General features: G+C 42.7%; 3 protein-coding genes across 3 annotated transcripts; all 3 read left to right on the top strand.

Moving 5' to 3' along the window:
- Positions 1 to 14,602: 14,602 nt before the first annotated feature.
- BDB00DRAFT_876673 (uncharacterized protein) lies at positions 14,603 to 16,005 on the top strand (the record flags this gene model as incomplete). Its single annotated transcript, XM_053127504.1, has 2 exons — positions 14,603 to 15,272; positions 15,563 to 16,005. 2 exons carry the CDS (start codon positions 14,603 to 14,605, stop codon positions 16,003 to 16,005), a joined length of 1,113 nt encoding a protein of 370 aa, XP_052975467.1.
- Positions 16,006 to 18,857: 2,852 nt separating this feature from the next.
- BDB00DRAFT_844794 (uncharacterized protein) lies at positions 18,858 to 19,908 on the top strand. Its single transcript, XM_053125024.1, has one exon. The coding sequence runs from the start codon at positions 19,061 to 19,063 to the stop codon at positions 19,829 to 19,831; it is 771 nt and encodes a 256-aa protein (XP_052975466.1). The 5' UTR covers positions 18,858 to 19,060; the 3' UTR covers positions 19,832 to 19,908.
- A 3,918-nt stretch (positions 19,909 to 23,826) lies between these two features.
- Positions 23,827 to 24,671, top strand: BDB00DRAFT_876669 (uncharacterized protein; the record flags this gene model as incomplete). The annotated part of the gene is made up of 3 exons (XM_053127503.1): positions 23,827 to 23,902; positions 24,382 to 24,522; positions 24,604 to 24,671. The coding sequence occupies 3 exons, from the start codon at positions 23,827 to 23,829 to the stop codon at positions 24,669 to 24,671; spliced, it is 285 nt and encodes a 94-aa protein (XP_052975465.1).
- Between the last annotated feature and the right edge of the window lie 998 nt (positions 24,672 to 25,669).

Here is a 25,669-nt window from a genome sequence, read left to right as displayed (position 1 = left end):
CAGCTTCATTTTCCAGTTGTTTTCTTTTCTTCTGCTTGTTTTCAGTTTTTGTGTCCATCGTTTTCTCTATTTCCTTCTCTGTCTTCATCTTTTCTTTGGTCTTGCTCATTGCAATTTTCTCCTTCACTTCTTGCTTCTTCTTTTCATTCTTCATCTCGCCACCCATGATATATTGCATCATTTCGTCTGACCCTGTCTCCAAGTTCTCAGCCATTGTCTCAATTTCTTTCAACGTGAACGGATCAACTTTCATATCCGAAAGGTGCAGGGCGCGTTCATCAATCTTATTCAAGATATCTTGCTGTGATACTGCTTTGATATCCTCTTTCGAAAGTCTTTGGGCGAAGGGCATGGTGCTCTTGTTGAAGGTTTTTTCTGCTTGTGATAGGGTCTTGCTTTCAGCTTGGTCGTCATAAAGAAAATGGTCCAGTGGTTGTTGATCGGTGGTAACATCATTAACAAGTTTACTGAAAACATCCGGAGCACGTCCATCATTGTCAAAGTTTTTCTTTGATCGTTTTCGAGTTTGTCGTGGTGCTCTGTTGTATGAAGCAGACACCGCATTTTCTTCATAGTTTTTCAGTGTCAATTCATCTGAGTGGATATAATTCAACGTTTGTGGAAGTGCTAGAGATATAGACAAGCTGTGTACACTATCTTGGTATAAATCTCTATAGAACGCTTCTACTGCGTTTATGGTACGATAAGGGTGGCTGCGGAGGGCGTTATTCATGCTGGAGCGATGTCGAAAAATCATGCTGCTTATAGATGGTTGTAGCCACCATTTGAGCCATTTCAAAGTATGCTTGAAATTTGTCACCAGTTCCTTACAACTATGGCAAAATTCATCAGCATCTTTAGTTGTCCGAATGATGCAGGTCAGTTCACGAAATCGTTTGCTGGATTCGGGTAGAATGATGCTGTGATTGCTGTTGAGACGTTGAACAGATTGCATCCAGTGCATATAGCACCCTTTTAGGAACCACATGCCGTCATCCTTTCTGGTGTATTGTGTGTAGGCTTACAGAAATCTATCCTTTGTGCCAAAGAGAAATCCATCATCATACCAAGAAAGGAGTTGCTGCCTTCAAACTTAACGTTGTACTCTGTGAAGAATGCAAAAAAGTATTGGGCAAAGTAGGTTTGTGAAAGGCCATCTAGGACAGTTTGGAAGATCACTGTGTGTTTTTTCAGCTCAGGAACATAGATCACTGTTGAGCAGAGATAGTATCCTTTCTCAAATGCTTTAAAAGTGACATCGGTAACAGGCAGAAAATTTTGAAAGTGAACATATTCTTTAAGAGTCGGTGACTGATACGCCAAAAAGAATGAGCCTGGTAGAACGTGGGCGTGGAGGAAGTACCCAGGGAACTCATTCATAATCTTGCGCAAGTCACCGAGATATTCACCTTTTCTTGCAGTATCTCGTTCCTCGTGTACTTTGTTGATTTCAGACTCGGCTCTATCCCTCGTGCCAAGAATTAGGCTGATCTTAATGATCGATTCAACGATTTCCCCAGTTCGCTTATTGTTGCCATAAATAGCTGCCTTGGGTGTCACTGTTGGATCACTTCGAATTCTCTCTGCCAGTGTTTCCTTCTCTACTTCCGATAGACTTCGCAGTATATCATTCGTGGTCATGTGTGCCGATCTGCTTAACAGTGCATGTACTGCCGTCGAAATAGTAGAACGCCTCTGTTTTACAAGTATGAACGTGCTCTAAATCGCCTCCGCAGCGCATACACCTAATGTGGCATTGTTTATAAATTTGTTCAAAATCGCAGCATAGGCGCAAATGTTTGCCATAGAATTTGCAGGCCTCTCTAGTGCAGCGGACGAAACCATTGCATTTCTTCTTGTAGCGATGGATATTGTGCTTTTGTTTTCGAGGACTATAAACCTTGCACATAGACCATCCAATGTCTGAATTCAGTTTTACGTACCTGTCAAAAATCGAAAGTTTTGAGTAAGTTTGATTGAGTGTCGTGAAGGAGTAGATGCTTTGTCGAAAATAGTACTTTTCGCTTTTGGAGTCAAAATAGGCAGGAGCCTCCTCTTCATAGGAGTCTTTAACAAATATTCTTGGAAAAAAGGTAATATATTTGGACATTGTTATATTTTGAATAGTAGATTTTACTTGGAATGTAGTTCAAAGTGTTCTTTCAGGAACCGAAGAGAAAAAAGCATATTTTCTGAGTCACAAATCTCGGTGCACCATTTCAGTGGTGCACCATTTTTAGTGACACCCCCCACTTTGATAAAGCTTCTTTTTCATGTTGCGTATATGCCAGAGAAACTTTAATACAATTGTAACATTAGCAATTTTTTTATATCCAAATTTTTAAATGGTTATACTCACCAATGAACATAGATATTTGTGGAATGATTTGAACAAACACAACATTCTGCCAGCTTTACCCAAGATATCCCTTAATGCGGCATGTGCTCCTTCAATGTGTTGAGTTGACCTTGCTCCAAGATGCATATACTCCTCTACCCATGGTCTAGCCCATCGTTTCTCATATTCACGTAATCTAATACACTAGGTCAAAAAAGTGTCCCAATGATTGGGACATTTAACTACTTTCTCACTTTTCTATTGATCAACATCCACCTGCCTCGCTTCGCTCGGCTGAATGAGCCCCTTCGCTGCGCTCCGGGTCATTCAACGGATTGGATGTTTCCTGGGGGTTCCCCCCAGACCCCCAAGGTGGGGGTTCCCCCCACACCCCCCTTCTAAACCCTAACCAAAGCTCGCTTCGCGAGCTTATTTATTGCTATGACTACATATAACCCTAAACGTTATCATTATTGCTATGACACGAAACCCTACTACACGTTGGTTTGTCAAATCAAAAGGGACGACAGAGGAACTTTTGACTGGTATTTCACTGTTAATGCGAGGATAACTTATTTGTTGCTATCGACAGCTCTTACATATTTTTGAAAGTTCATCAATGTGTCCGCTTTCATTTGAACATCATGGTAGATTATTGCTGCTTGTCGTAATTAGCTGAAAGGTGACGGCAGCTTCGCGTAGTTCTATATCTTATTGTTTCGCGTCAGACCTACTTACGAAAGATACCGTGAAGAGGTAAGAATATTCTATTGTACGTTAAATGATAATAAGTGAAAATAAGAGTTTAGAAGCAAAAAGAAAAAGAGCAGAAAAGGGCTTAAGGTGATGGAGGTGGAAATGCGGTGATTGTTGTTGTGGGAGAGGTTGGTGGTGAATTTTCGGCTTGTTCAGGAACAGAGGCCGGCGGATGCAAGAGAACTTCTTGGTAGACGATGTTGGTGGTTTGTGGTGGTCCAGACCCTGAGAGATCGATGGCAACGCGAAGATTGTTAGGGTCAGTTGCCCGAGATAGCGCAACATATAGTTGGCCATGAGCAAAGACATCTTCTGCAAGGCAGACACCGACATATTGCAGGGTTTGCCCTTGCGCTTTGTGGATGGTCATAGCAAAGGCAGGGCGGACAGGGAATTGCGGCGGCAGAGGATGAAGGGATAATCTCCTTCCATTGTACACATATTGATACGTGGAAGGAAAAATTCCGGGCCACGATGCCCTTGGTCAATTCTTTTCACGGCAATACACCGATCAAGAAGCCTTGTCACGAATAATTTTGTGCCATTGCACAGGCCGGCGTCGGGATCCAAGTTGCGCATGAGCACTACAGGCATGCCAGGCTTGAGCTGTAACGTATGGCTAGGTATGCCATTAGCGCTGAGACTGTTTAAAAACTCGACGGGGTAGTTGACCACTGCTGCTTCTGGGTCATCAGCGTCTATGATACGGTCATTGGCAGCATAATCGCGCCCTTCACCTGGAAAAATACCGTAGGCTGCCTCGTTAATCGCATCGACGTCGACGTTTTTTGCTGCCAATATGGCGCGAGCGTTGAAATCTTCAGGTTGCGGCTGTGGATTGCTTATGTTGGGATATATGGCGTCTATAAGACCCATGGTGTCTGCTGCATCCATACGCCATTCCTGAGAAATTTCTACGCTTTCTGTATATGGAGCACGTCCATCGCCAATGGCAAGAAGTGTCTCAGCAAATGCGGGAGCAGCAGGACCGGCGTGACGTACACGCATGTTGATGGTCAAATGCAATACTTGAACATCACTCCAAAAAGAAGCAGAACGGATGCAATCACCAACAATTTCGGACCGAGTCCCTTTCTTGACGACGGGCAGCAACTGGCGAAAATCACCACCAAAAACGACAACTTTTCCACCAAAAGCAACATTGCTCAGGCGAGGGTCAACGGCACCCATGACATCACGAAGTGATCTGTCAACAGCTTCAAAATTCCATTTGCTGCACATAACAGCTTCATCCCAAATGATAAGAGAGGTACTCTGTATCAAGTGGGCATGAGGACCACCGAGACGAATATTGCAGGAGGTGGACGCGTCTGCATTTAACGGAATCTTGAAGCGGCTATGTGCCGTACGTCCGCCGGGAAGCAGGATTGCAGCAATGCCGGAAGAAGCAACAGGCAGTGCAATCATGTCGCGGGAGCGCGTATGGCTCAGAAGAGTCTTGAACAGCTGAGACTTGCCAGTTCCTCCAGGTCCGTTCACGAAAAAAACCCGTGGGTTATAATCGTCGTCAGGTCGGCTGATGGCAGTGGAGATGGTGTCAAAGGCGTGTCGTTGATCGTCGTTTAATGTTGGCAACAGCGTCTGAAGAAGATGACGCTGCTCTTCCTGATCGTACTCGCGCCGTTCGACAATCTCGAGTGCTTCCAAAGGAGGCAACAGATCAAGTTCGGTGACAAAGTCTTGAGGGAGAGAGGGGAATTCTGACAGACGATGACCGGTTGCTTGTAAACGTGACTCGATGTCACCAAGTGCTCTTTGGTAAACCTGGTCTAGTTGATCGGGTGTCAATTCGGCCTCATTTGGCATAGAGAGCGACCTGCGCATCTCAAAAAAGTAGTCGTCGGCCATTCGATCGCGATAGGTGTTCCATAAGGACAGCGGATCAGCAGGCGAGCAACTGGTAAGTATGCACACAAAAAGTGCGCGGATTGCGGATGCAGATGGTGCTACTGCTGATGCTTCTTCTAAGCAACGATTCCATTCATCGTCTGACTCTAGAAGACCACGTGCTAACGCTGCTTGCTGGAATGTTGGATGGTTCACGCCATCGCTGTCTCGTTTGAGATCGTCAAAGCTTCTTGGTCCAGCCACAGAAAGCAAAAGAAGACGAAGACAGTACAACTCCATATCGGACAGAGAGGCAGAGTAGATGCGCGTCACCACATTCTTAAAAGGGGGATTGGAGCGGCGGTCCCATCGACGCTCTCGGGCATTCCAAGTGTAATGACAGGGAATCTGCGGATACTTGTATTGCTGGGCGGATTCGTCCCGACGACAAAGAGCAAAAAAGCCCAAAAGCCTGGTACCCTCCCTTGCAGCCTCGCGAGCAGCTGCCAATTGCTCTGGTGTCATAGTGTCGCGGAAACGCACCAATTGCTGTTCTGGCAGGTGAATGTCGAGACGTACAACCATGGGATCATGCATGTGCACACGAAACTCTAAAGCTCGCCATACTGCCTCACAGGGTCCAATATATCGCGCGTTCTGATAATCAGTGACTTCATTGGTCTGCTCAGCAGCTGGGTCGGTAGGTGTAGTGGTTGTGGTGGTGGAATTGGCTGTGGCGGTGGTAGTAGTGGGAGGAGTAGAACGGGTTGTTTCCAACTGCGCTCTGTCGGATCCTTTGGTGATGTACTTGCAAAGGTATTTGATTGCCCGAGCAGAGGTACAGATCTCGACGTTGATATGCGCGTTGTACTTGTGACAGAGGTAGGGGTTATACGGGACGACGTGTTGGTTGGTAGCGGTGAAAGCCCGATCGCTCAAAAACGTGCTGACGTTGGGGATTGAAAACCCTTTTATATAGAGGGTAACCGTCACGATTTACGCGAGTCTCGTTGTTGTACGGCTTTGGATAGCCCTGGGAGCATCGACCATTCTGCATACAGACGGCATTGGGGTTATCGTTGCCACAGGGACCGTGTATCATGCTTGATGTTACTGTGCGGTACAGCTGCAGCTGTCTCACAGGGTCTGGTAACTCAGCTGATACAAATCGGTCATAGTCAGTTGGCATGTGAGGGCGGTCTTGCTCGTTCAGGATCAACAGAATGTGGACATGAGGTAAACCTCGCTTCTGGAATTCGACAGTGGCGACATAGCCCTCAACACGACCAAAGCACTTGGATTCCTTGACATGCTTGAGCAACTCGGTAATCTTCAAATGGAATACGCGGGAACAGATGTCGGGACGGTCATACGCCTTTTGCCCAGGATGGAGCTCAGCAAGAATCTCTGGCCATTTGGGATTGCACGTAAACGTGATGAATAGCGTTGGTGTTCCTCTTTGGCGAATAATTGCGAGGCCATCTTGAAGCATTTGCTTCATATACCGCGGACCACCCGTAAACGACGACGGCAAAATCACAGCACGACCGACTTGGCGCGGATCTACACCATCACCGATACCACCATACAGTTCGGAACGCAAAGTGTCTTGATTCAACGAAATGAAAAGCAGGCGAGATGCTTCAATTCTTGCATAATTGTCGACAACCAATTGCTGGAACAATCGACCAAAATGATGATCGAAAGTCTCATTGTCGCCACCACGAACCATGAGCATATATGCGCAATAGTCGAGCAATGTCACTGTATGCATATTACCATCCACTCCTTCACACCGCATGCCCGCGAACCAACCATGGTCACCAAATGGATACATGAGGACATAATGAAGCGGAAGATATGATGAGTGAAGGGAGCTAACGTATTGCAAACCTCAGGTACGGTCATGGATGACGATGTCGTGTGGTGTGGTTGACCCATCCACCCTATTTTCCACAACCATTGCTGCGACCTCTGGATATGTTTGTTGATCGTAGCGGCGTCCCAGATCCGATGCGCCACGAATGACGACGCTTAGTGATCCAATTGGACGATCACCAAGGCGTTGGGCGGCAGATGTCAGAGTGCGTGCAAACGGATTGTGTTGGGTCATGACAGTTTGGATACGATCGATGATACCCTGGTCGAGGCCCGAAAACAATGTCGTCCTGCATGCCACTTGTTCTTGGGTATCAGCGAAATAGATTTGGGCAAATTTGGACTGTGCGTGATCCTCGGCCCGCAATGATCCAACTTGATGGTATAGTGTACCATTGATGCGATACGTCGACACACTATTTCTGCCGTCTGCCAAGTTGCGGTCGTAGTTTGCCTTGATGGATGCAAAAGCAAACATGTTGTTGTAGGCTCTGATATTGGTGTGGAAATTGAGAGCAACTTCATTATCACGACTGTGATCCGTCACCAATTCACGAAGGTCGGCGGGTAATGGGCGGGGTGAAGGGAAGCGAAAGTTGCCATGATTACAGCACATGCCAAACTGAGGACGCGAAACAGAAGAACGGGAGACTCTTTCATCCACCCACATGAGTGCATGGCAATAGGAACATGCCCTATCCATGCGTGGCAAAACATGGCGGTGATACGAATCGCCTGGTGTGTAGTTGATGCTAGGACCAAAAACATACTCAGGCAGGAAGGGAACATGGCATGCGATCTGAAACTGGGCGCCGTGTTCAGACTCGACATTACGCGCGTTAAAGGGGCAGGAATGGTGGGTTGAGCGCTGGTGGGTGGGTGATCCACAACTGGGGCAAACGCGTGTCGGTTGTGGTGGAAGAGGATTAGTGTTCTCTTCAGCATCAGAGTCCTCATCTTCAACAGCAGCATCGGAAGCAGTATCTTCATCAGTAATAACAGAGGCATTTTCGTCTACAATAGTAGGTATAGCAACATTTTCTTGAGCTACTATGCCTCAGACTCAGCAAACTATGTTCTATACAGAGAAGTTTTTTTTCGTCGTTTGATATGTACCTTGCGTCGTTGCTGTTTGCACACTTTCAGTGTCCACAACAAATGCCACTTGATTCTGGTTAGCTGTGAATTGCTCGGTTTGCTCTGTAGCCTATAATAGCAGGCTTATATTTCAATACAACTTATTCACGTAACTCAAAGTGATTATCAGTGAACGTACATTCTCCTCCTCAGTTCTACGCCGAATATTACGCGGATTCAAACGACATCCTAAAAAGGTGGTGCGTTGATGAGTGGTTGATCCACAAACACATGTGCGAATGGTGGGCTGTTGCTGCTCCACATGAGAAGTTAAATAAGAAGTTAATATGTATTCAATCGGTTTAAGAATGCAGTCTCCAGGAATCTCGGTGAATGCTCGCGATTTCAGAAAAAGCAGACGGTTATATTTTCAACTTAAAAGACACACCTCTTGGGAACTCATTTTAACAGAAAAAAACTCTTTGATTTGAGAATAAGAAAGGTGGAGGCTGAACAGCATTCAGGAACACGTTAAAAAAAGCTGGTGGCTGGCTCATGAATTTCCTTTTTTAGAGTTACTGCGGAGTTGTAAGTTGTAAGTACTGATTCATTTTAATAATAGATATAGTGGACCAATCAGTGTGAAACTTTGTATACTAGATGCTGGGCATGTATGCAAGCGGACTTTAGAAAACAAGACTGAGGGGCGGAGTATTAAAAGAGCATGAGCCATTTTGTATAAAGCTATCATTGGGACACTTTTTTGACACTTTATCAGGAGTTTTAATTTCAAGCCACAAAAAAGATTTTTAATAAGGACACTCTACTTTTTATGTTCTGTTCCTTTTTCTTTCACCTTTTCTGCTTCATTTAATGTAAGTTACATACCATTTGCTCTACTTTTGGTGAAGTTACAGTACAGAACCTTATGAGATTTCATTAGATGAAACCTCTTTCAGCTGCCCAGCACCAGTCTGTTGTCCAAGGCCTACAGACGAAGCTATCTATACATCAAATTGCTAAAGCAACGGGTATAGGCAAAAGCTCTATCCAACGAATTCGAAAAAACGTTGTTACTGTATCAGGAACCACCAAGAATGGTAGACCTTCAAAGCTGGGACAGCATACAAGGAAACTTTTGGCTAGAGAGTTCAAGTCTAGTAACCTCAAGAATGCTCCCAAAGGCTCTAAATATATTCAACAGTACTATGGCACCACAGTAACTCCAGAAACAGTTCGAAATGTACTACGTAAAAGTGGCCTTAAGGCTTTCAAGAAACCAAAGAAGCTAGCCATTAGTGAGAAAAACAGAAAGGAACGACTCAAGTGGGCCAAAGAGCATCAGCACTGGACTATTGAAGATTGGAAAAAGGTGGTCTGGTCTGACGAAACAAGAATCAATCGTTTTGAAAGTGATGGTGTCGTTTATGTATGACGCGATCCAAATATAAGGCTGACAAGAAACCATGTTAGAAGGCTGTTTAATACTTTATTGATTTCCGTATTTTTAATTTATTTTATATATTAAGTTATTAAGTTTTATTTTTAAAGAATATATAATGATCAATATATTTAGGGGTGGTCAGAGAAGATCTTTGATTTTTGATGACGTGGGTAGCTGGTCATTGAGACGGTAGTCGAAACCCTAGAATAATGGTAGTTATTCTAAACACTTGCCTATAAGTGCCTCATGAACAGTGTTCTTGTAGAGAATTTTGGAACAATATTTGATACATTCTTTACACTATAGGAACTTTAGGTCCTTTGTTCTGTAGAGAAATTTTTTTAAAAATTTTGATACTTTTTTTTAAACAGAATAGAATTATATTTAATTTTGTTATTTATAACAAATATTATTAATATAATTCATTCTCCAGATAAAACTTTTAATTATTTTAAAGATATTGGTGAAGCTGATGGAGGGTCCCTTAAGGGTGGATGCCTAGCTAAACATATAGAAGGCTGTTTAATACTTTATTGATTTTCGTATTTTTAACTTATTTTATATATTTAGTTATTAAGTTTTATTTTTAAAGAATATATAATGATCAATATAATTAGGGGTGGTCAGAGAAAATCTTTGATTTTTGATGACGTGGGTAGCTGGTCATTGAGACGGTAGTCGAAACCCTAGAATAACGGTAGTTACTCTAAACACTTGCCTACAAGTGCCTCATGAACAGTGTTCAATAACGTCAGCTGTTATTGTAATAAACTTTTTATCACCATAGCTAAATCTAATATTCCTCCATTACATATATATATTTTTTTAATTTTTTTGATATTTATTTATAGATTGTTTTCTCTCTATTTTTTCTTTTTTTTTAGGTACATGTAGTTTACTATGTTGAGAACATAGAAAATCAGGTTTATTGTCACTAATATTTGTTCTTATTTTCTAATGACACATATATCCTTCTTTTTTTCCTCTTTTATAAATATATGAACATATTTATTACTGCTATTGATATACCAAAAATTGTTTGTTTTTCTTTCTTCTAATTTTTCCTTTATGATATTTTTCATTAGTTTTTGTTTTTTTTCTTTCAAATCACATAGAATTTCATCATCAAAATATTTATCCATAACTTGAGTCATGATATCTTTCATTGAGCTTATCATAGTTTGTTTACATACAAGGATTTCTGTGTTGAGGATCACCATTTTCTTTATTAGTTAATATTATTGTGATTATATTTTTATATTATAAAAAATATTCAATTTTGTTTTAAAATTCAGCTGATAATTAGAAATTTGGTGATAGCAAGTTATATAGTAATAAACCGATTAGTCCTCTCTCATACGATTTTTTGGATGACGTAGTCGATGATGATTCAGAGAATGAGGCACCTGAAAATGTAGAAGCAGATCTTTGCTAGTAAATTAAAGAGGTGAATATCGATACCCGTGTCGTCAACACTATATCTTCATATAGAGGAAAAACAGAGTTGAATTTGCACGAAAAAGAAACAGCATCACCTGTACGATACTTTCTACGGTTTCTTCCTGAATCATATATAAAAAATGTTGTGATAGCTGCCATCAATGAAAACGTGCATTCCAACTTGACTCCTTTCCAAGACATCACCTATTCTGAATATCTCATCTGGATTGCACTTTTTATAATTATGACGACCGTACGCATCGACAATCATGACACCTATTGGCACCAAGGAAGTTTTCCATTCCAACTAACAATGAGCTTCTCTGATTACATGGCCAAAGACCGGTTCAAGGAAATAACACGAATGCATATCTTCACTGGACCGGATGTTGCAAGGTACATTCACTATAGATGATGCTCCAACTTTATTTGGCTAACTAATATATTTGTGCTTGTCATGTTCAAGGAGAAATGATGTTCCATCGTATCAAATACGAGGGTTTCTGCAAGCTTACAACGATAACTTAGCAGAAGCGTTGATACCAGGCCAGTATCTCTATGTAGATGAATCAATGAACTAATGGCTAGGCACTGGAATGCCGAACCTAATCAAAATACCTTGAAAGCCACATCCTATTGGCCAGGAGTATAAGACTACAGCAGACACGAATACTTGCTGTATTATACGTCTTGACATGACTGGCGACAAATGGGTTCAAAGGCAATTTGAAAATAAATATGAGAAGAAGTTAGTGGCTACAGTATCACGATTAACGCAACCTTGGTTTCATTCTGGGCGAACGATAATTGCCGATTCACTTTTTGGCTCTCCAAATATGGTCCGTACGATGAAAAGTGATAATAAGGAGTTATCTTCGGGGATTGGCTTGGGTCACAAAACTGAGTCACCAGCCAAATTGTGACCTTACACACAATAATCGCATTGTAGAAAAAAATTGAGTACCCACTAGGTCACTGCTATGAATCATTTATGACACATCTTGCATATGCCTTTGACATGACACACATCCTTAGACTCAACAAGCGTAGTAGTAACAATGCAATAACACGTACATTAACTCATTCTCAATTAGATGAGCATCAGTGTTTTCTTTGCTATTACAAATAATATAAATAAAAGACCGTTTACTATTCTCAAAAATGTTGCCTTTATTTATTTGCAATACATTTCCAACTTTTCAAGCTCTCTACTTTTTTCTAACACATCTTTGTCAATTATGTCTCTCAACACCACCGCCAGCTCCTCTACGTATCAGGCCTCGCAAATGGCTATGCATGAATCTATGAATGAAACGCACCGTGAAGCACTCGAAGCACGCCCAGCCAACACGAAGAAAACCTATGTCAACAAGCAAACGGAATACCGTCAATGGTGCGATAGAATGATGCCATATTTGCCTACAGAAACTCGTTATATTGTTTATGGCGACAAGCTCCATTTGTTTCTCAAAGAAGAGGTATGTACAATAATTATGAAATGTGCGACTTCAAATTCATAGTTTTGCTGTACTGCTTCTTAGCTTATACAATCTCAATTAACAGGTCATGAACCATGATGCTCGTCGCAAGGGCAAAGGATCGACCCAGCTCAAGAAAATCAAAGCTTCCACTTTCATGAGCTACGTTGCCGCCATCGTCGATTTATATCAGCAACAAGTTCGTTCGTTTGCCAATAGTCATCCTCATCCAAGTAGCGCTGTCAAGGAACTTATCGACCTCGTCCAAATCCGCGAAGAAAGCCAACAACGTGAAAATTACGACGAACGTGCACTTGGAACATTGATCGATGGATATACGACCACCGATCAGATTGCCGACGTTGTCGATTACTATATGGCCAAGAATGAAGGGTCTCACTTGTGCAATGCTCTCGCATTTTTGCTTTCTCACTATTGTTTGTTGCGAAGCAAGTCGGCACAGAAGGCTACCTTACCCGATATGCACAGTGTCGAATTGGAGCGTGAAGGCCCGTCTGAATGCCATTCCCTCATGATGATTATCAAGCAAGGAAAGACAAACAAGCACAGTCGTCTGGAACTTGTCACCTGCATCCGGAACACTCGCGTCGAGATATGCCCCTTCATGGCTCTTTCTTTTTATTCTTTCTGGCATTGCCATGTCGAAAACGAACCATTCCCCGTCTTCACTCATAGCCAACATTGGTATAATATCCGCTTGCTCAAGAGCACCTCTCCTTCCGCCACCAACACCACCGAAATCTCATATCAGCAGCAACTTCGAGCGATCGACGAGGCGTTTGCCAAATGTAACATTGTCTCCTCTAAGAAGACACATGCTGCCCGTGGATCCTTATGCAAGATGGCAAATTTGGATGGTGCCGACGAGGCGCAGATAAGACGATTATGCAGATGGAACAACACTACGATGAATGGTGCTTACTTGACAAGTCTTCCTCGTGAAGTCATGCGCGTCTTGGCCGGCTTTCCTGCTCAACAGGGTCACTTCTTTCTGCCTCGTGCTGCCGTTGACCCTCCTTAAGAATTCCGTAAAAAGATTATTCCTCGTGTCGAATACTGGCTGGAAACAATTCGACCTGATCAAGTGGCAGCCGCCGGGTTTCTGCGTCTCTTAGGTGTTCTGCGCGTTACGTTTCTTCAAGACGCTGTGCTTATGCAAGAAAAGTATCCACATCATCCAATTTTTCTCAATCATATATTCAGAGAGCCGCTATACATCCAGTTCAAAGAGTAAGTATTGATTTTAAAAAGTGCACAAGATGATCATTAATATGGTACTTATTGTTGTTACTATTTTAACAATTAGAGATCTTCAACGATCCATCCAAGAAGATGCCACCCCTCAAGATCTGCTCTTGCAACGTGCCGTACCTCACCTTGAGCAACATATGAGCACGATGAACAATGAAATGGTTTCACGATTAGATGCAATGCAAATGCAGATGGAAAATATGACGAAGAACCTTTCTGACCTCGTATCCGGCCGTGCGACAGTAAACCTAAGCATCAATTGGCCATCATCATCATCAGCAGCACCATCCAGAGCAGCAGCCAACAACAGCAACAGTTACATCCATCCCGAGTTCAGCACCTTCTGAATCATTGGGTCTTGATGCAACGAGTGAGCCACCGTTTTACATGATGAGCCGGGGAATCAAGACTGTCACTGACCTTTGGGCAGAGTGGTTGGTTGGGCTTGCTGGAGGCTATACAGTGAAAACACTGGAACAACGTTGGGGTGCAAAATGGAGAAACGGCGATCGCAAGTTCTTCAGTCGCAGAATCAAGATCATTAAAGAGGTCGAGCGATTTGCCTCTGCCAAAGGGATTTCGGAAACGACAGCAGCAGCAATGGGTGAAGAAAGGCGCAATGCTCTTGGACTTAGCTTAAAACGAACTTAACAAATAGGTGACAACGATTTTCCAAAATATTTAGGTGTTTAGCTCTTTTCTCCCTTTGCTACTTGTTCAGCAGACCCACTTAAACTATTTACTTGAAATAAATGAAACATATTTTGTTTGAAGAAGATAAGAAGCGTCGCTTATTGTGAAATATCTTTGCGTCATATGTTTTAGATTTACTGTTGTAATGGCGAAATCGCAAGTATAATATAATGAATTTGAAAATGGCATATATGACAATGACAGGTAGTAGCATAGCAGCGGTATCAGAAACAAAAGGACAGAGAGTAATATTATTATTTTGTGACCCACACAGTAATAACTCCATTTATTTCTCATATAGATGGCAGAAAACAAGTGTTATTTCTTGCGGGTCCCAAATTTTGCAGGTGACCTGCTGTGACATGTCAGGACATTGACATGGCTCTTCCCGCTAAAGATCCAGATTCGCCACTTCCGGCGAATCAAACCGACCACACCTCTACTCCATCTCAACCTCCACCCTCTGCTGCTACCTCACCCTCACCCTCCACGTCTAAAGGCAAACAGACCAATGTCTCCTTCCGATCATATGCACAAGCGACTAAAGGTCACTGCATTACTACTCTTGGCCAAGTAACTGGTTCTGAATACCTTACCAATACGACTTCCGCCAACAACTCGACCGATGATACTGCTCAAGCACTAACGAGTCAGCCTCTTTTTCGACGAGGCTCTGAAGAATTCAGCATCTTTTACGATGTTACTGGTGACAAATTAGGTCCCAAAGCTTTTTTCGATGCCGCTAGGGCACGATTCCCCACTGGTGTTGGCCTTGGTAGACTAACGCATCGTGATAATGGCCGTGTTCTTGTCGAAATCATTTTGAATTCTGAACAATCGTGTACCCAAGCTTGTGAAACCCCTCTTCAGGTTACAGACGAGGTGTCGTACACTGCTACTCGTTCGCTTCCACCGGATAACGAAGTATTCCGGGTCACTTTGGACAAACTCCCGATAATCCCACTCGTCGATCTGGAAAAAGGGCTACGATCTTGCCTATCGCAATACGGTCGCATCCTATATCTCGGCTTGTATGACGACGTCAATGGTGGGTGGTTCTGTGGTCGTGGTTTTGCGGTTTTGTGTAAACTCCTACGGACGATTTTGCCCCCCTGACACACCGCATGGCTTCTTGTTTCTCTGCCGGAAACACGGTTCGTAGCTTCCTTGCAACATGGGCGGATATGGGAGTATATTGTCGTTATTGCCATGATACCACCCACAGTATCAGTCGTTGTCCAGACCGACCGACCCGCGTGTGTTTCAATTGTGAGCGTCCGGGTTACCTCCAACGCAATTGCCCCGAGCCTGCAAACCCTTATAAACATACAAAAAAAGCCAACACCGGCACCAAGGTGGAGCCCAAGACGTTTACGTTTAATGCAGCCCCTGGCACAAGCAAGTCCGCGGAAACGATGCTCCCTGCCGCGCGTAAATCAATTAAACGCAGGCGAGCTGGCAGTAAACCGTCGCAACCATTATTTATCAACGCGACCAGCAAGACGAATTTCGCCGCCCCGGTTGATAACCAGACAGAACCTCCCGTTCAAGACCAACAATCGAGCAAAACCGAAGTCAACAAGGCATCGAATGAGGGTGAGCAATCCCTGGTAGTTCCAGCGACAAAACCAGCAAGTACGCAATCCGCTGAGGCCGACCCAGAGCACCCTATTTCCAGTCACCAAAGGGACGAAGACGCAGATATGGCCTCCGGAGATGAAGAACCTGATGACTCTGGTGGTTCCGCTAAGGACTCCACCAGACGCAGCCACTCCAAATAGGAGGGCTGCCTCTTAATTTAACAACAACTTAACCATGATTAAGTTCGCATCCCTTAATTGCCGCCGCCTGACTAAGGTAGGTGGCTCAAAACAAACACAACAAAAAAAACAACAACATTATATTCGATACCTCCGTTCTATGCACTTTGATATATTGGCACTCCAGGATACAAAATTTCCTAGTGAAGATGCTGAGCAACGTATTACTAACCAATTTCAGGCTAATCAATGTTACTGGTCCACCTTTTGTGGTCTTGTATCCTTTTCTCCTCAAATTCTCCTTACCCCACTCTTCTCCTCTCGGGATGGACGGGCCCTCTGGGTTACGATATCCCATGTCAATTCGTCTTTTGAACCGTTTCATGTCCTCAACATATATGCTCCTGCAGAGCGTCATTCTCGACACACATTTTTCCACAACCTTCTAGCCATCTTTAATCTTGACTCTTTTTCACTACCACTTCAGCGATGTGTTCTCGTTGGCGATTTCAATTATTCTTACTCTCGCTCTGATTCTTCTTATCTTAGTGCTCCTAATAAATGGATCTCCTTTCTTTCTTCTACCTTTTTCAATCTTATGCAGCCCCCCAATGACAATATATCCCCTCCTATCACCTTTAAATCTCAGACTGGTCATTCATGCATTGATTACATTTTCTCTTCCCCCGACCTGTACCCTATCTTTTCTCCGCCAACCATTGAGTTTATAGACTATCAATGGAGTGATCACACTATAGTATGCAGTAATATGCGTCTCGCTATATCCTCCGGCAAAGGTGTGTGGCGAGCGAATCCGCTACTATGTCGTTCTGAGACCTTCAAGCAAACCTTGTATCACGATCTAGAGTCCTTATGCGAATCGTTTTCACCTACTCTTTCCCCTCAAGAGCAGTGGGATCAGGTGAAATATCAAGTCAAACTCACATGTCAAAAACTAGGAAGGAAACAGGCGTCCCGTCGACGTCAAGAGATCAAGCAGCTACAGCGGCAGCGTAACAATCTACTCTCGCGTCCAGATGGTGCACATCGAAACGCGAGTCAGGTACTTAGTATTGAAGCAGAAATCACTCGTCTGCAACAAGAAGCAATGGATATACTCGCACTCCGAGCATCGAGCAACTGGCGGGAAGATGGCGAGAAATCGGCAGGATATCTGAAACGCTCCATTCAGGCGCGCACTACACAACGAGCCATTCCGCCCCTTCAACATCCTTCCACCGGTATTGTAGACTCCTCCATATCTCACCTCCATGAATCTGTTTGCGCATTCTACAGTCATCTGTACACTCCTACCCCTGTCTCTAGTACAGCCGTCGATGATTTATTATCGCATCTTCCCGCTTCATGTGTTTTGTCGCCTATTGCCCGCAACAGTTTAACTGCACCCATTACCCTGACCGAAATACTAACCCAAGCAGAAAGATGCCCCAAACAAAGCAGTCCTGGCTTAGATGGCATTCCGTACCAAATCCTATTGACCGTCCTCCAACATCCTCGAATGCAAGCTTTAGCGTGTCAAGTATATAATGATGCTCTTAACCATGGTCAGTTTCCTCAATCATGGATGCAAACCTGTATATGCTTGCTCCCCAAAAAAGGGGATCTGTCTTCATTAGCCAACTGGCGCCCCATCTCCCTCATTAACACTGATGCAAAGATCTTTACCCGCATTTTGAATAATCGTATGATATCAGTTGCTGCTAAGCTTGTCAATAATCTTCAAACAGGTTTTGTCCATGGAAGATATATAGCGGATAATGGCATGCTGGTCCGATTGATTATGGACCACGCGCAAAAACACGAAATCCACTCGGTCGGCCTGCTAATTGATGAAGAAAAAGCGTATGATCGCATTCATCCCGAGTACCTTCGTCGCGTTCTTTTACATTGGGGTTTCCCGGACAGTCTAGTAGTTTGTATTATGCAATTATTTTTTGGCACGCGGATATCTGTTAATGTCAATGGTCATCTATCCCCTACCATACTACAACAACGCGGTGTTCGCCAAGGCGACCCGTTGTCCCCATTACTGTTTAACCTTGCTATTGAACCTTTGCTACAGCGCATCTTGCATGACCCTGCAATATAAGGATACTCGATACCCAGTTCAATCCCCGGGTTTCAAGGTCCTTCAGCTGCAAAGGTGCTTGCGTACGCTGATGATGTGCTGGTATTCCTTCACAACGAGGAAGACTTGCGACGTTGTCTGATCCATTTTGAAACATACGCTGCTGCTTCGAACGCACAGGTTAATTACCACAAGACCCATGCTATCTCTTTATCGGGCTCTGCCTCATCTACCTGGGCTAACATACTGGAAAGTCATGGTATTCGCTCTTGGCACGACAAGACCTCTCAGCAAGCTCTGGTTTACCTCGGCTATCCTCTGTATACATGCACTCAACAACGCGATCTCTTTGGTCACCAACTTCTGGCGAAAATCAAAGCTGCGTGTGCACTTCATTCGCAATGGAACTTATCTGTGCGTGGTCGAGCCACTGTTCTCAATGTTCTTCTCCTTTCCTCATTATGGCATGTTCTCCGCCTAATCCCCTTCCCTAAATCTTTTTTTACTTCATTACGTTCCATCTGCTATTCTTTCATTAACCAGAATATGTTTCCCAAAATTTCATACGATACCTTCTTACTTCCCCGAGATCAAGGTGGCCTAGCTCTCCTCGACCCTTCAATTCAGCAGCTCAGTCTGCAGTTTCGCTGGCTTCTGCCCCTTGTTTATCAACCCCATCGATATTACTCCTTCGTACAACCTTGGCTTCTATCTCTTCTTAACTCACTCTGTCACCCTCATGACGGCTTATTGTGCCTTTTCTTTCCATCTCTTCGCCCTTCTTCCTTTTCTGTATCCACTTCTCTATGGGGCTTATTGTGCTGTGCACTGGATGCATGTCCCAAAGACCCAGCTCTTTTTCGACCCTCCTTAGATTTAATTCTGTCATTTCCTTTGGACGCTACTGTCTTACATACTTCTCCCACCCCGCCCCCTGTCCTTGGTCGCTTGGCCAAGAACAAAGTTACAGTAGCTGATGCCTTTGATATGAATTTGCAAACCCGCACTCTGACTCGCAAACCTAATCATTCGTTCTCACACCGCAACATTACCATCCAATTTTTTCAGCACATTGAGTCACAACTTTTGTCCTATTACCCTTTCTTTAGTCAATTTTATCAAAATCGTCCGAGTACACCTCTTCCTTTCTACTCCTCTATTGAGGCCCTACTAGCCAGTATCACTTTTGCTAACCCCCTAAAATCATTATCTACTCGACTCTTCCGTCGCACGGTAACCCCACAACTCATTAATAATCCAAATTCTTCCTTTATAGAGCCTCTGGAGAAACGACAATGGAAGCGATTTTGGTTGGAACCCGTGTCTCACACCGCTCGTAATGTCTGGTATCGTGCACTCCATCAAAAAATTTCATGTAAAGCCATCCTACACTATACAATTCCAAGTTCATTCCCCTCTCCCAATTGTGTTTTCTGTTCGGATACTCCCGATACTATCACTCATTTTTTATATGCTTGCCCTATTAAGTGGACTATATGGTACACCATCTGGTGTGACCTTTTCCTTTTTTCTCCTACCTTTTCACAAGTCCATCATGCAATCTTTTCTTTATCCTTCCCCTCCAATCCATCCGCAGTCAGTAGCCACATGATCATTTCATGTATCCTACAGGGTCTGTGGTCTGCTCACTGGCGCTATGTTTTTGATCAAGTGCCCTTCTTACACGACAACATTTGCCGTGATATTCATTTCCTCATCACTTGTACTCGGCCTCTGATATCTTATGAACCGCCTTAACTCTACCTACATGTCTTGCATCTATCTTGTACATAATTATATACAAAAAAAAAAAAAAAAAAAAAAAAAAAAAAAAACATACATAACATCCACCAAGCATCCGAAGCACACCCACACCTGTTCCAACCATCCGCTCCGTCGCCCTCCGCCACGCTCTTGACCTTCGTCATTCATCGATTCCGCCTCTTCATTGTCTCCGCTTTTATTCCCTTGATCTCTTGTCTATATCTCTTTCGTTCCCCGATACGTATAGGCAAATAAAACTTGACCCACGGTCACCTACAAAAAAATGTCAGGACATTGAGGTTGTATAATGGGTTATATTCAATAATGCAACTGAAGAAGCGGCGCTATTATCCAGTGGGCATGCCACAGCAAGATCCGATCCAGGCGATAGCATATACATGCAATCAACTAGTGACGAAGTCTATGTAGCAGCTTTACGTGATATCAAACTAAAAATAGTTATTGCGAACTACAGTACTACAACTAAAAGCGACAAAGAAATTAAGCGATACTTAAAGGACACTAGTACCGTTGAAATGATGCGTCGTCCTAAAGTATTTGATAAATCTGAAGCATACAAGGGTACATACAGGATTTCTCCTTATGATTGGCGGTGCTTTTTTTCTCATGATGGCGGGGTTCTTTTCTTACTATGGCGTTTGGGGGTCTGTTGATTAGCGGTGTGTTTTTTGTAATTGGCAGAAGCTGAAAATTACAATGGCGGTCTGCTTTTTGTGATTGGTATAAGGTGAAAATTACAATAGCGGTGTAATAAGATTCATGTTCTATACTAGAGTAACAGATAATTGTTGGTTTTTTACTTTGGAGTTTGAAAATTTATTTTACAAAAAAAACATATGAGTATGAACAAAACAAGGATAATTAAGATAATAAAAACTACAACATTTTCTCTCCATTGATACAACGAGGCAGAAACAAAAGTGAATGTCTTATCCAACCTTGGCAATCTTGGGCAGAGACTTGATTAGCAGAGTCAGCAATCCATGGCAGCAACGTATCATCCGTTGTCAACAAATTGCGTTTGACACCGGCTTTCAGCTTCGACCAAAATTCTTCGATCGGGTTGAGGAAAGGGGAATATGGAGGAAGGTACAGGATATCGAATCCTTGCTTCGCCACTGCGTCCCTCACTTCTGCTGTCTTGTGGATAGTGGCATTATCCATTACATAAGTTCTACCTCCCATGTTATTTTCCTTCAATACTTCCATGAGCACCTCCAAAAACTTGATATAGTGCTCTGCCTGCGTACCGATCTTGCCCACAACCTTTTCCTCGCCATCGCGGAGTTTGCGTTTTTTCGAGCCAACAACTGCCTGTGGTCTTCTAAGGCTGAGGTTGACCACGCCTTCACCAGTTATCGCTCCCAAGATCGTCATATTCACACCACGGGACCTCGAAACCAAAGCCCTGGCTGGAGCACCTCGACGCGAACGACCAAAATTACGCTTAATGTGCATATTAAAACCAGCTTCGTCAATAAAGATACACTTGTAGTAGTCCATGCCACTGGCTTCGAACGCATGTGCCCAATTCATGCGGGAGGCAATCGTTTCATCCAAGTTGCGATATTCGGAAATCCGTTCCAGCTTCTTCATGGTAAGCCCACATTTGCTCACAAGATGCTTTTGTAGGCCACTTTGGGTGATGTTGATACCGAATCAATCGATAAGGGATTGCTGTGCCTCTTTCAGGGTCGCGTCTGACTTGGTGTCATAATAAGCCTGGAGGAATGTGGTATGTTCTGGTGTTAACGTCGGTGGGGGACCGGGAGATTTGCCCATTGTGCTCGGAAGATATGATTCACCATCAGCAAAGCGTTTCTAGTATCTCTGTGCAGTTCGTTCAGGGATCAAGAGGTCGCGTCCAGCTTCTGCAGCGTTTAAGGTAATGTTTTGAATTCTGTCGATAAGTTGGATTATTTCTAAGTCTCGATATACTCGATGAGCCCCTATAGATTTAGAGTTCAAGGTTAGATATTGAAAGCAACTGAAGTTTTAGCAATAATAAGTAACTTACTTTTTGGAACAATGTTTTCTTGCTGAATGTTTTTGCGAGGTCTTCCCTTGACCTTTTTCACTGTTGCTTTTTGGGTGGCTACAGTGACGGTCGAAGTGGGGGTTGGAGGATCCGTTAACATGGATGTGGAACATGCCTATCATATTAACGACCATCAGTTAATAACAAAAAACTCGTAAAACAAGAAGATTTTAATTAGGTACCTGTGGTATATTTTTCCTCTTGGTCATTGATACAAGTGATTGGACACCACCAGTAAAACTATTACACTCGTCGGACACAATTTCATACACATCGTCTACTTCCATCTCATCTTCATGGATATCAACGTCGGTATCGTGTGGGAGTATCAGATTTTCAATAGATGACATGGTAATAGTTGAGTAAAGATCTTGAACGAAATGTAAGCACAAGCTACAGCAGAAAAGCTGTACTGGTTTTATACTTTTTGTTTGCCGCAATATACATATTTGGTAACACAAAGTTGAAGGTTTTTCATATAAGTGACAAAGAAGATGAGACAGGACAAAGCGCAGCTGTACCACGTAATACAGTGAATGCTATATTTTGAGCATAATCATAATTATAAACATGTTTACTCTATTTTACTATTAAACTAAGAAAATCCCAAAAAGATAAAATTTGTATATCTTATTGTAAGATAGTCGTCAAAATATCATCGTCAACTTGGTTGATCATGCTTGCTTGACGAGGACGGACTGGAGCTGGTCGTGGAGACACTTAGGGGCAATACGTGTGGATGAGCCTGGCGGTTGTTGTCTTTAGCATGTCACCCCTACTCACAGATTCTTCCATGGTATGTCCTTCCCAGAAGTAAGCACGAAGGACAGAAACAATATCATCCTTGGTGTATTGTCGACGTTGCCGACGTTATTGTCATGGTAATGGTGATGGTGATGTTGTTGGAGTTGATGCTGGTGGGGAGTATGGCAGTGGTGGTGGTAGTTGTAATTCTTCATCAGCCTCAGCGAATGGTAGCGCCATATCGAATTCCATGGCATCTCATTCTTGCATCTCAACCTCGTCTTCATAATAGTCCAGATCTTCGGTGTTCATAGTGGTATGGGTGTCCAAGGTCATTGTGTATTATGTTTTGAATGATTCCGAAAGATGTTATTTGACTCCGGCTTAAATACTTTTTGGTTCACATTTTACAGATGTATAAAAACTCAGGCACAAACAAAATAGTACAGCTTATAGCCACTCCAAGCTACTTTTTCCAGTTCTGCAATTGGGACATGTCATGTTCGAGCGAAGAAATAGCATAGGCACATTGTTGCATATACGAGATTCTTTGAGTTTTGATTCACTGATGGGATAAGTCATGGTCGGTAGAATGAGCACTATGTTGGCCCTACGATTGGGACATGTCATGGTCGAGCGAAGCAACAGCATAGGCATATCGTTGCACACAAGAGATTTTTTGAGGTTTGATTCACCGATTGGATAACTCACGGTCAGTAGAATGAGCACTATGTTGGCCCTACAATCGGGATATGTCATGGCCGAGTGAAGAAACAGCATAGGCACATTTTGCTCCACATAAGACGGTAATTAGGACGAGATCCGTTCCTTGGTGTGGAACAATGTGCCTATGCTGTTTCTTCGCTCAACCATGACATGTCCTAAATGTAGGGCCAATATAGTGTTTGTTTTACCGATCATGACTTATCCCATCGGTGAATCAAAACTCAAAAAATCTCTTGTGTGCAACATTGTGCCTATGCTATTTCTTCGCTCGACCATGACATGTCCCAATCATAGGGCCAACATAGTGCTCATTCTACCGACCATGACGTATCCCATCAGTGAATCAAAATTCAAAAAATCTCTTGTGTCCAACAATGTACCTATGCTATTCCTTTAATATAATATGGGGACCTTACCGCCTTTGTTACAGACTCCCTATTCAAACCAAACAACATTTCTCATGAACAACCTGGCTCTTACCGGCAAAGAAATACATGAAACCATCGATGTCGCTGAGGGAGAAGATCCATATATTGGTATGCTTGCTTGTACAATCGTTATTACAGCTTTCTAAAGCTTTGATAGAGGAGTTTATTAGAACTTTAAATGCAATGCGAGCAGGGGAAGAATATGAACCATCCAATGGACTTCCTTCAGTCTTGGAAATCCGAAAGCTAGAAGAAGAAATTGTAAGATTAAAAGAAATCTCGAAATGAAAGCAGACGAAATGGGACAAAGAGAATCCAGAAATCAAGGAGGCAATAATACGATGCGCAATCGAGAATAAAAGATATGACAGAACGATTGTCTAAAAGCTACAATGCATCGATGGGCCAAGCAGTTTAGAGAAACAAAAGCATGTGCAGAGGCAGTAAAGTGAGAAATTGCCGATGCAGAGAAACTTTTGGAGCTCACAAAAATCCAGAGTTGCACCAACCTGACCAGTCCAAATAAAAGTATTTGAACACGAATGAAAAGAAATAGACTCAATGTACTACATCTAAAAACATCATAGATTCCAATATACCACTTTTTATTTTCCCTGACTTTGATACTGACATATACGATCCCTTTCATCGAACGATCCTAAATTTGGACCCCAATTCCCAGATGGCATTTCCAGTGGATCCTATCATAGATAACCAGATGGATCTTGGTAAGTTCCAAGTATAATTTATTCCCGAAATGCATGTTGTCTCAACTATACACGGAATTATTCATAAAATATTTCTATAAGGCCATATGGTGCAATCTCAAGTTTTAGAAGGCCTAGAGCAAGCAAGAACAAGGGATATCGTCACCTAAGCAACGAAGACGAACCTTTTCCGGCTATATTTTGAGGAGAAGATGACGATAGCTGCTGCAGCAGAAAAAGCAAGAATGCGTCATTCCACCATAGGAAAACATATTGCAATGGAACGACGCCGTCGTAATAATAAATAACCATATTTACATTCAAACATTTTAAATTTGGAATGGATTATTGTTGTTCGGCGTCCGTGTAGTTTTGAAGTTGAAGTCTGGTATATTAAAGTCGAAGTTTGGTAATGGTGCACCTATGTTATATCAACAGGTGATTTTAAGGCGCCATCTGTTGAAATTACACCGCTATTGTAATTCTCACCTTATGCCAGTCACAAAAAGCAGGCTGCCATTGTAATTTTCAGCTTCTGCCAATTACAAAAAACACACCGCCAGACAACAGACCTCCAAACGCCATAGTAAGAAAAGAACCCCGCCATCATGAGAAAAAAAGCACCGCCAATCATAAGGAAAATCCTGTATGAATATATAGAGTAGTGAAATTCGTAAAGAATGACGAGTCTACTTACTTAAAGCCCTTGTATTAGGTGCAGCCGATATTGCTAATAACTGGAGGGATTATTTAGTCTCGTTCCATGGAGGGTAAACCTTAGCATTATGATTTTAGTAAAATGATGATTAGCTAAAAAATTATAGATACTATAATTTTAACATAATTATCATAAATGATGAAATTAATCTTTTAAAAAAAAATCTCAAACCCTAAATAATTCTTAACCAATATGATTATCTTTAATCATTATGTTTAGGAAAAACGAGGCTAGGAGGAATGACGACACCCAGTTCAATTAAAAATCAATGAAGTTAGATTTTTATTAGAACGCTTGATATGAAAGACATAATAAAATTAATTTGCTATTTCCAGTAAAATTAATTATGATGGATTGAATCCCCATGATGTAATGAAGATGTACCGTTGGGAGATGTGATGCTTAGCTTTTTCTCTGGCTATAGCTGAGGCTAACACGTATTCAGCATTC

The sequence above is a fragment of the Zychaea mexicana genome, assembly GCF_025766255.1.
Source record: "Zychaea mexicana strain RSA 1403 chromosome Unknown BDB00scaffold_93, whole genome shotgun sequence".
Lineage (NCBI taxonomy): Eukaryota > Fungi > Mucoromycota > Mucoromycetes > Mucorales > Lichtheimiaceae > Zychaea > Zychaea mexicana.
Note: the sequence above shows the minus strand (reverse complement) of the source record. Positions and strands in the feature narration are given on the sequence as shown.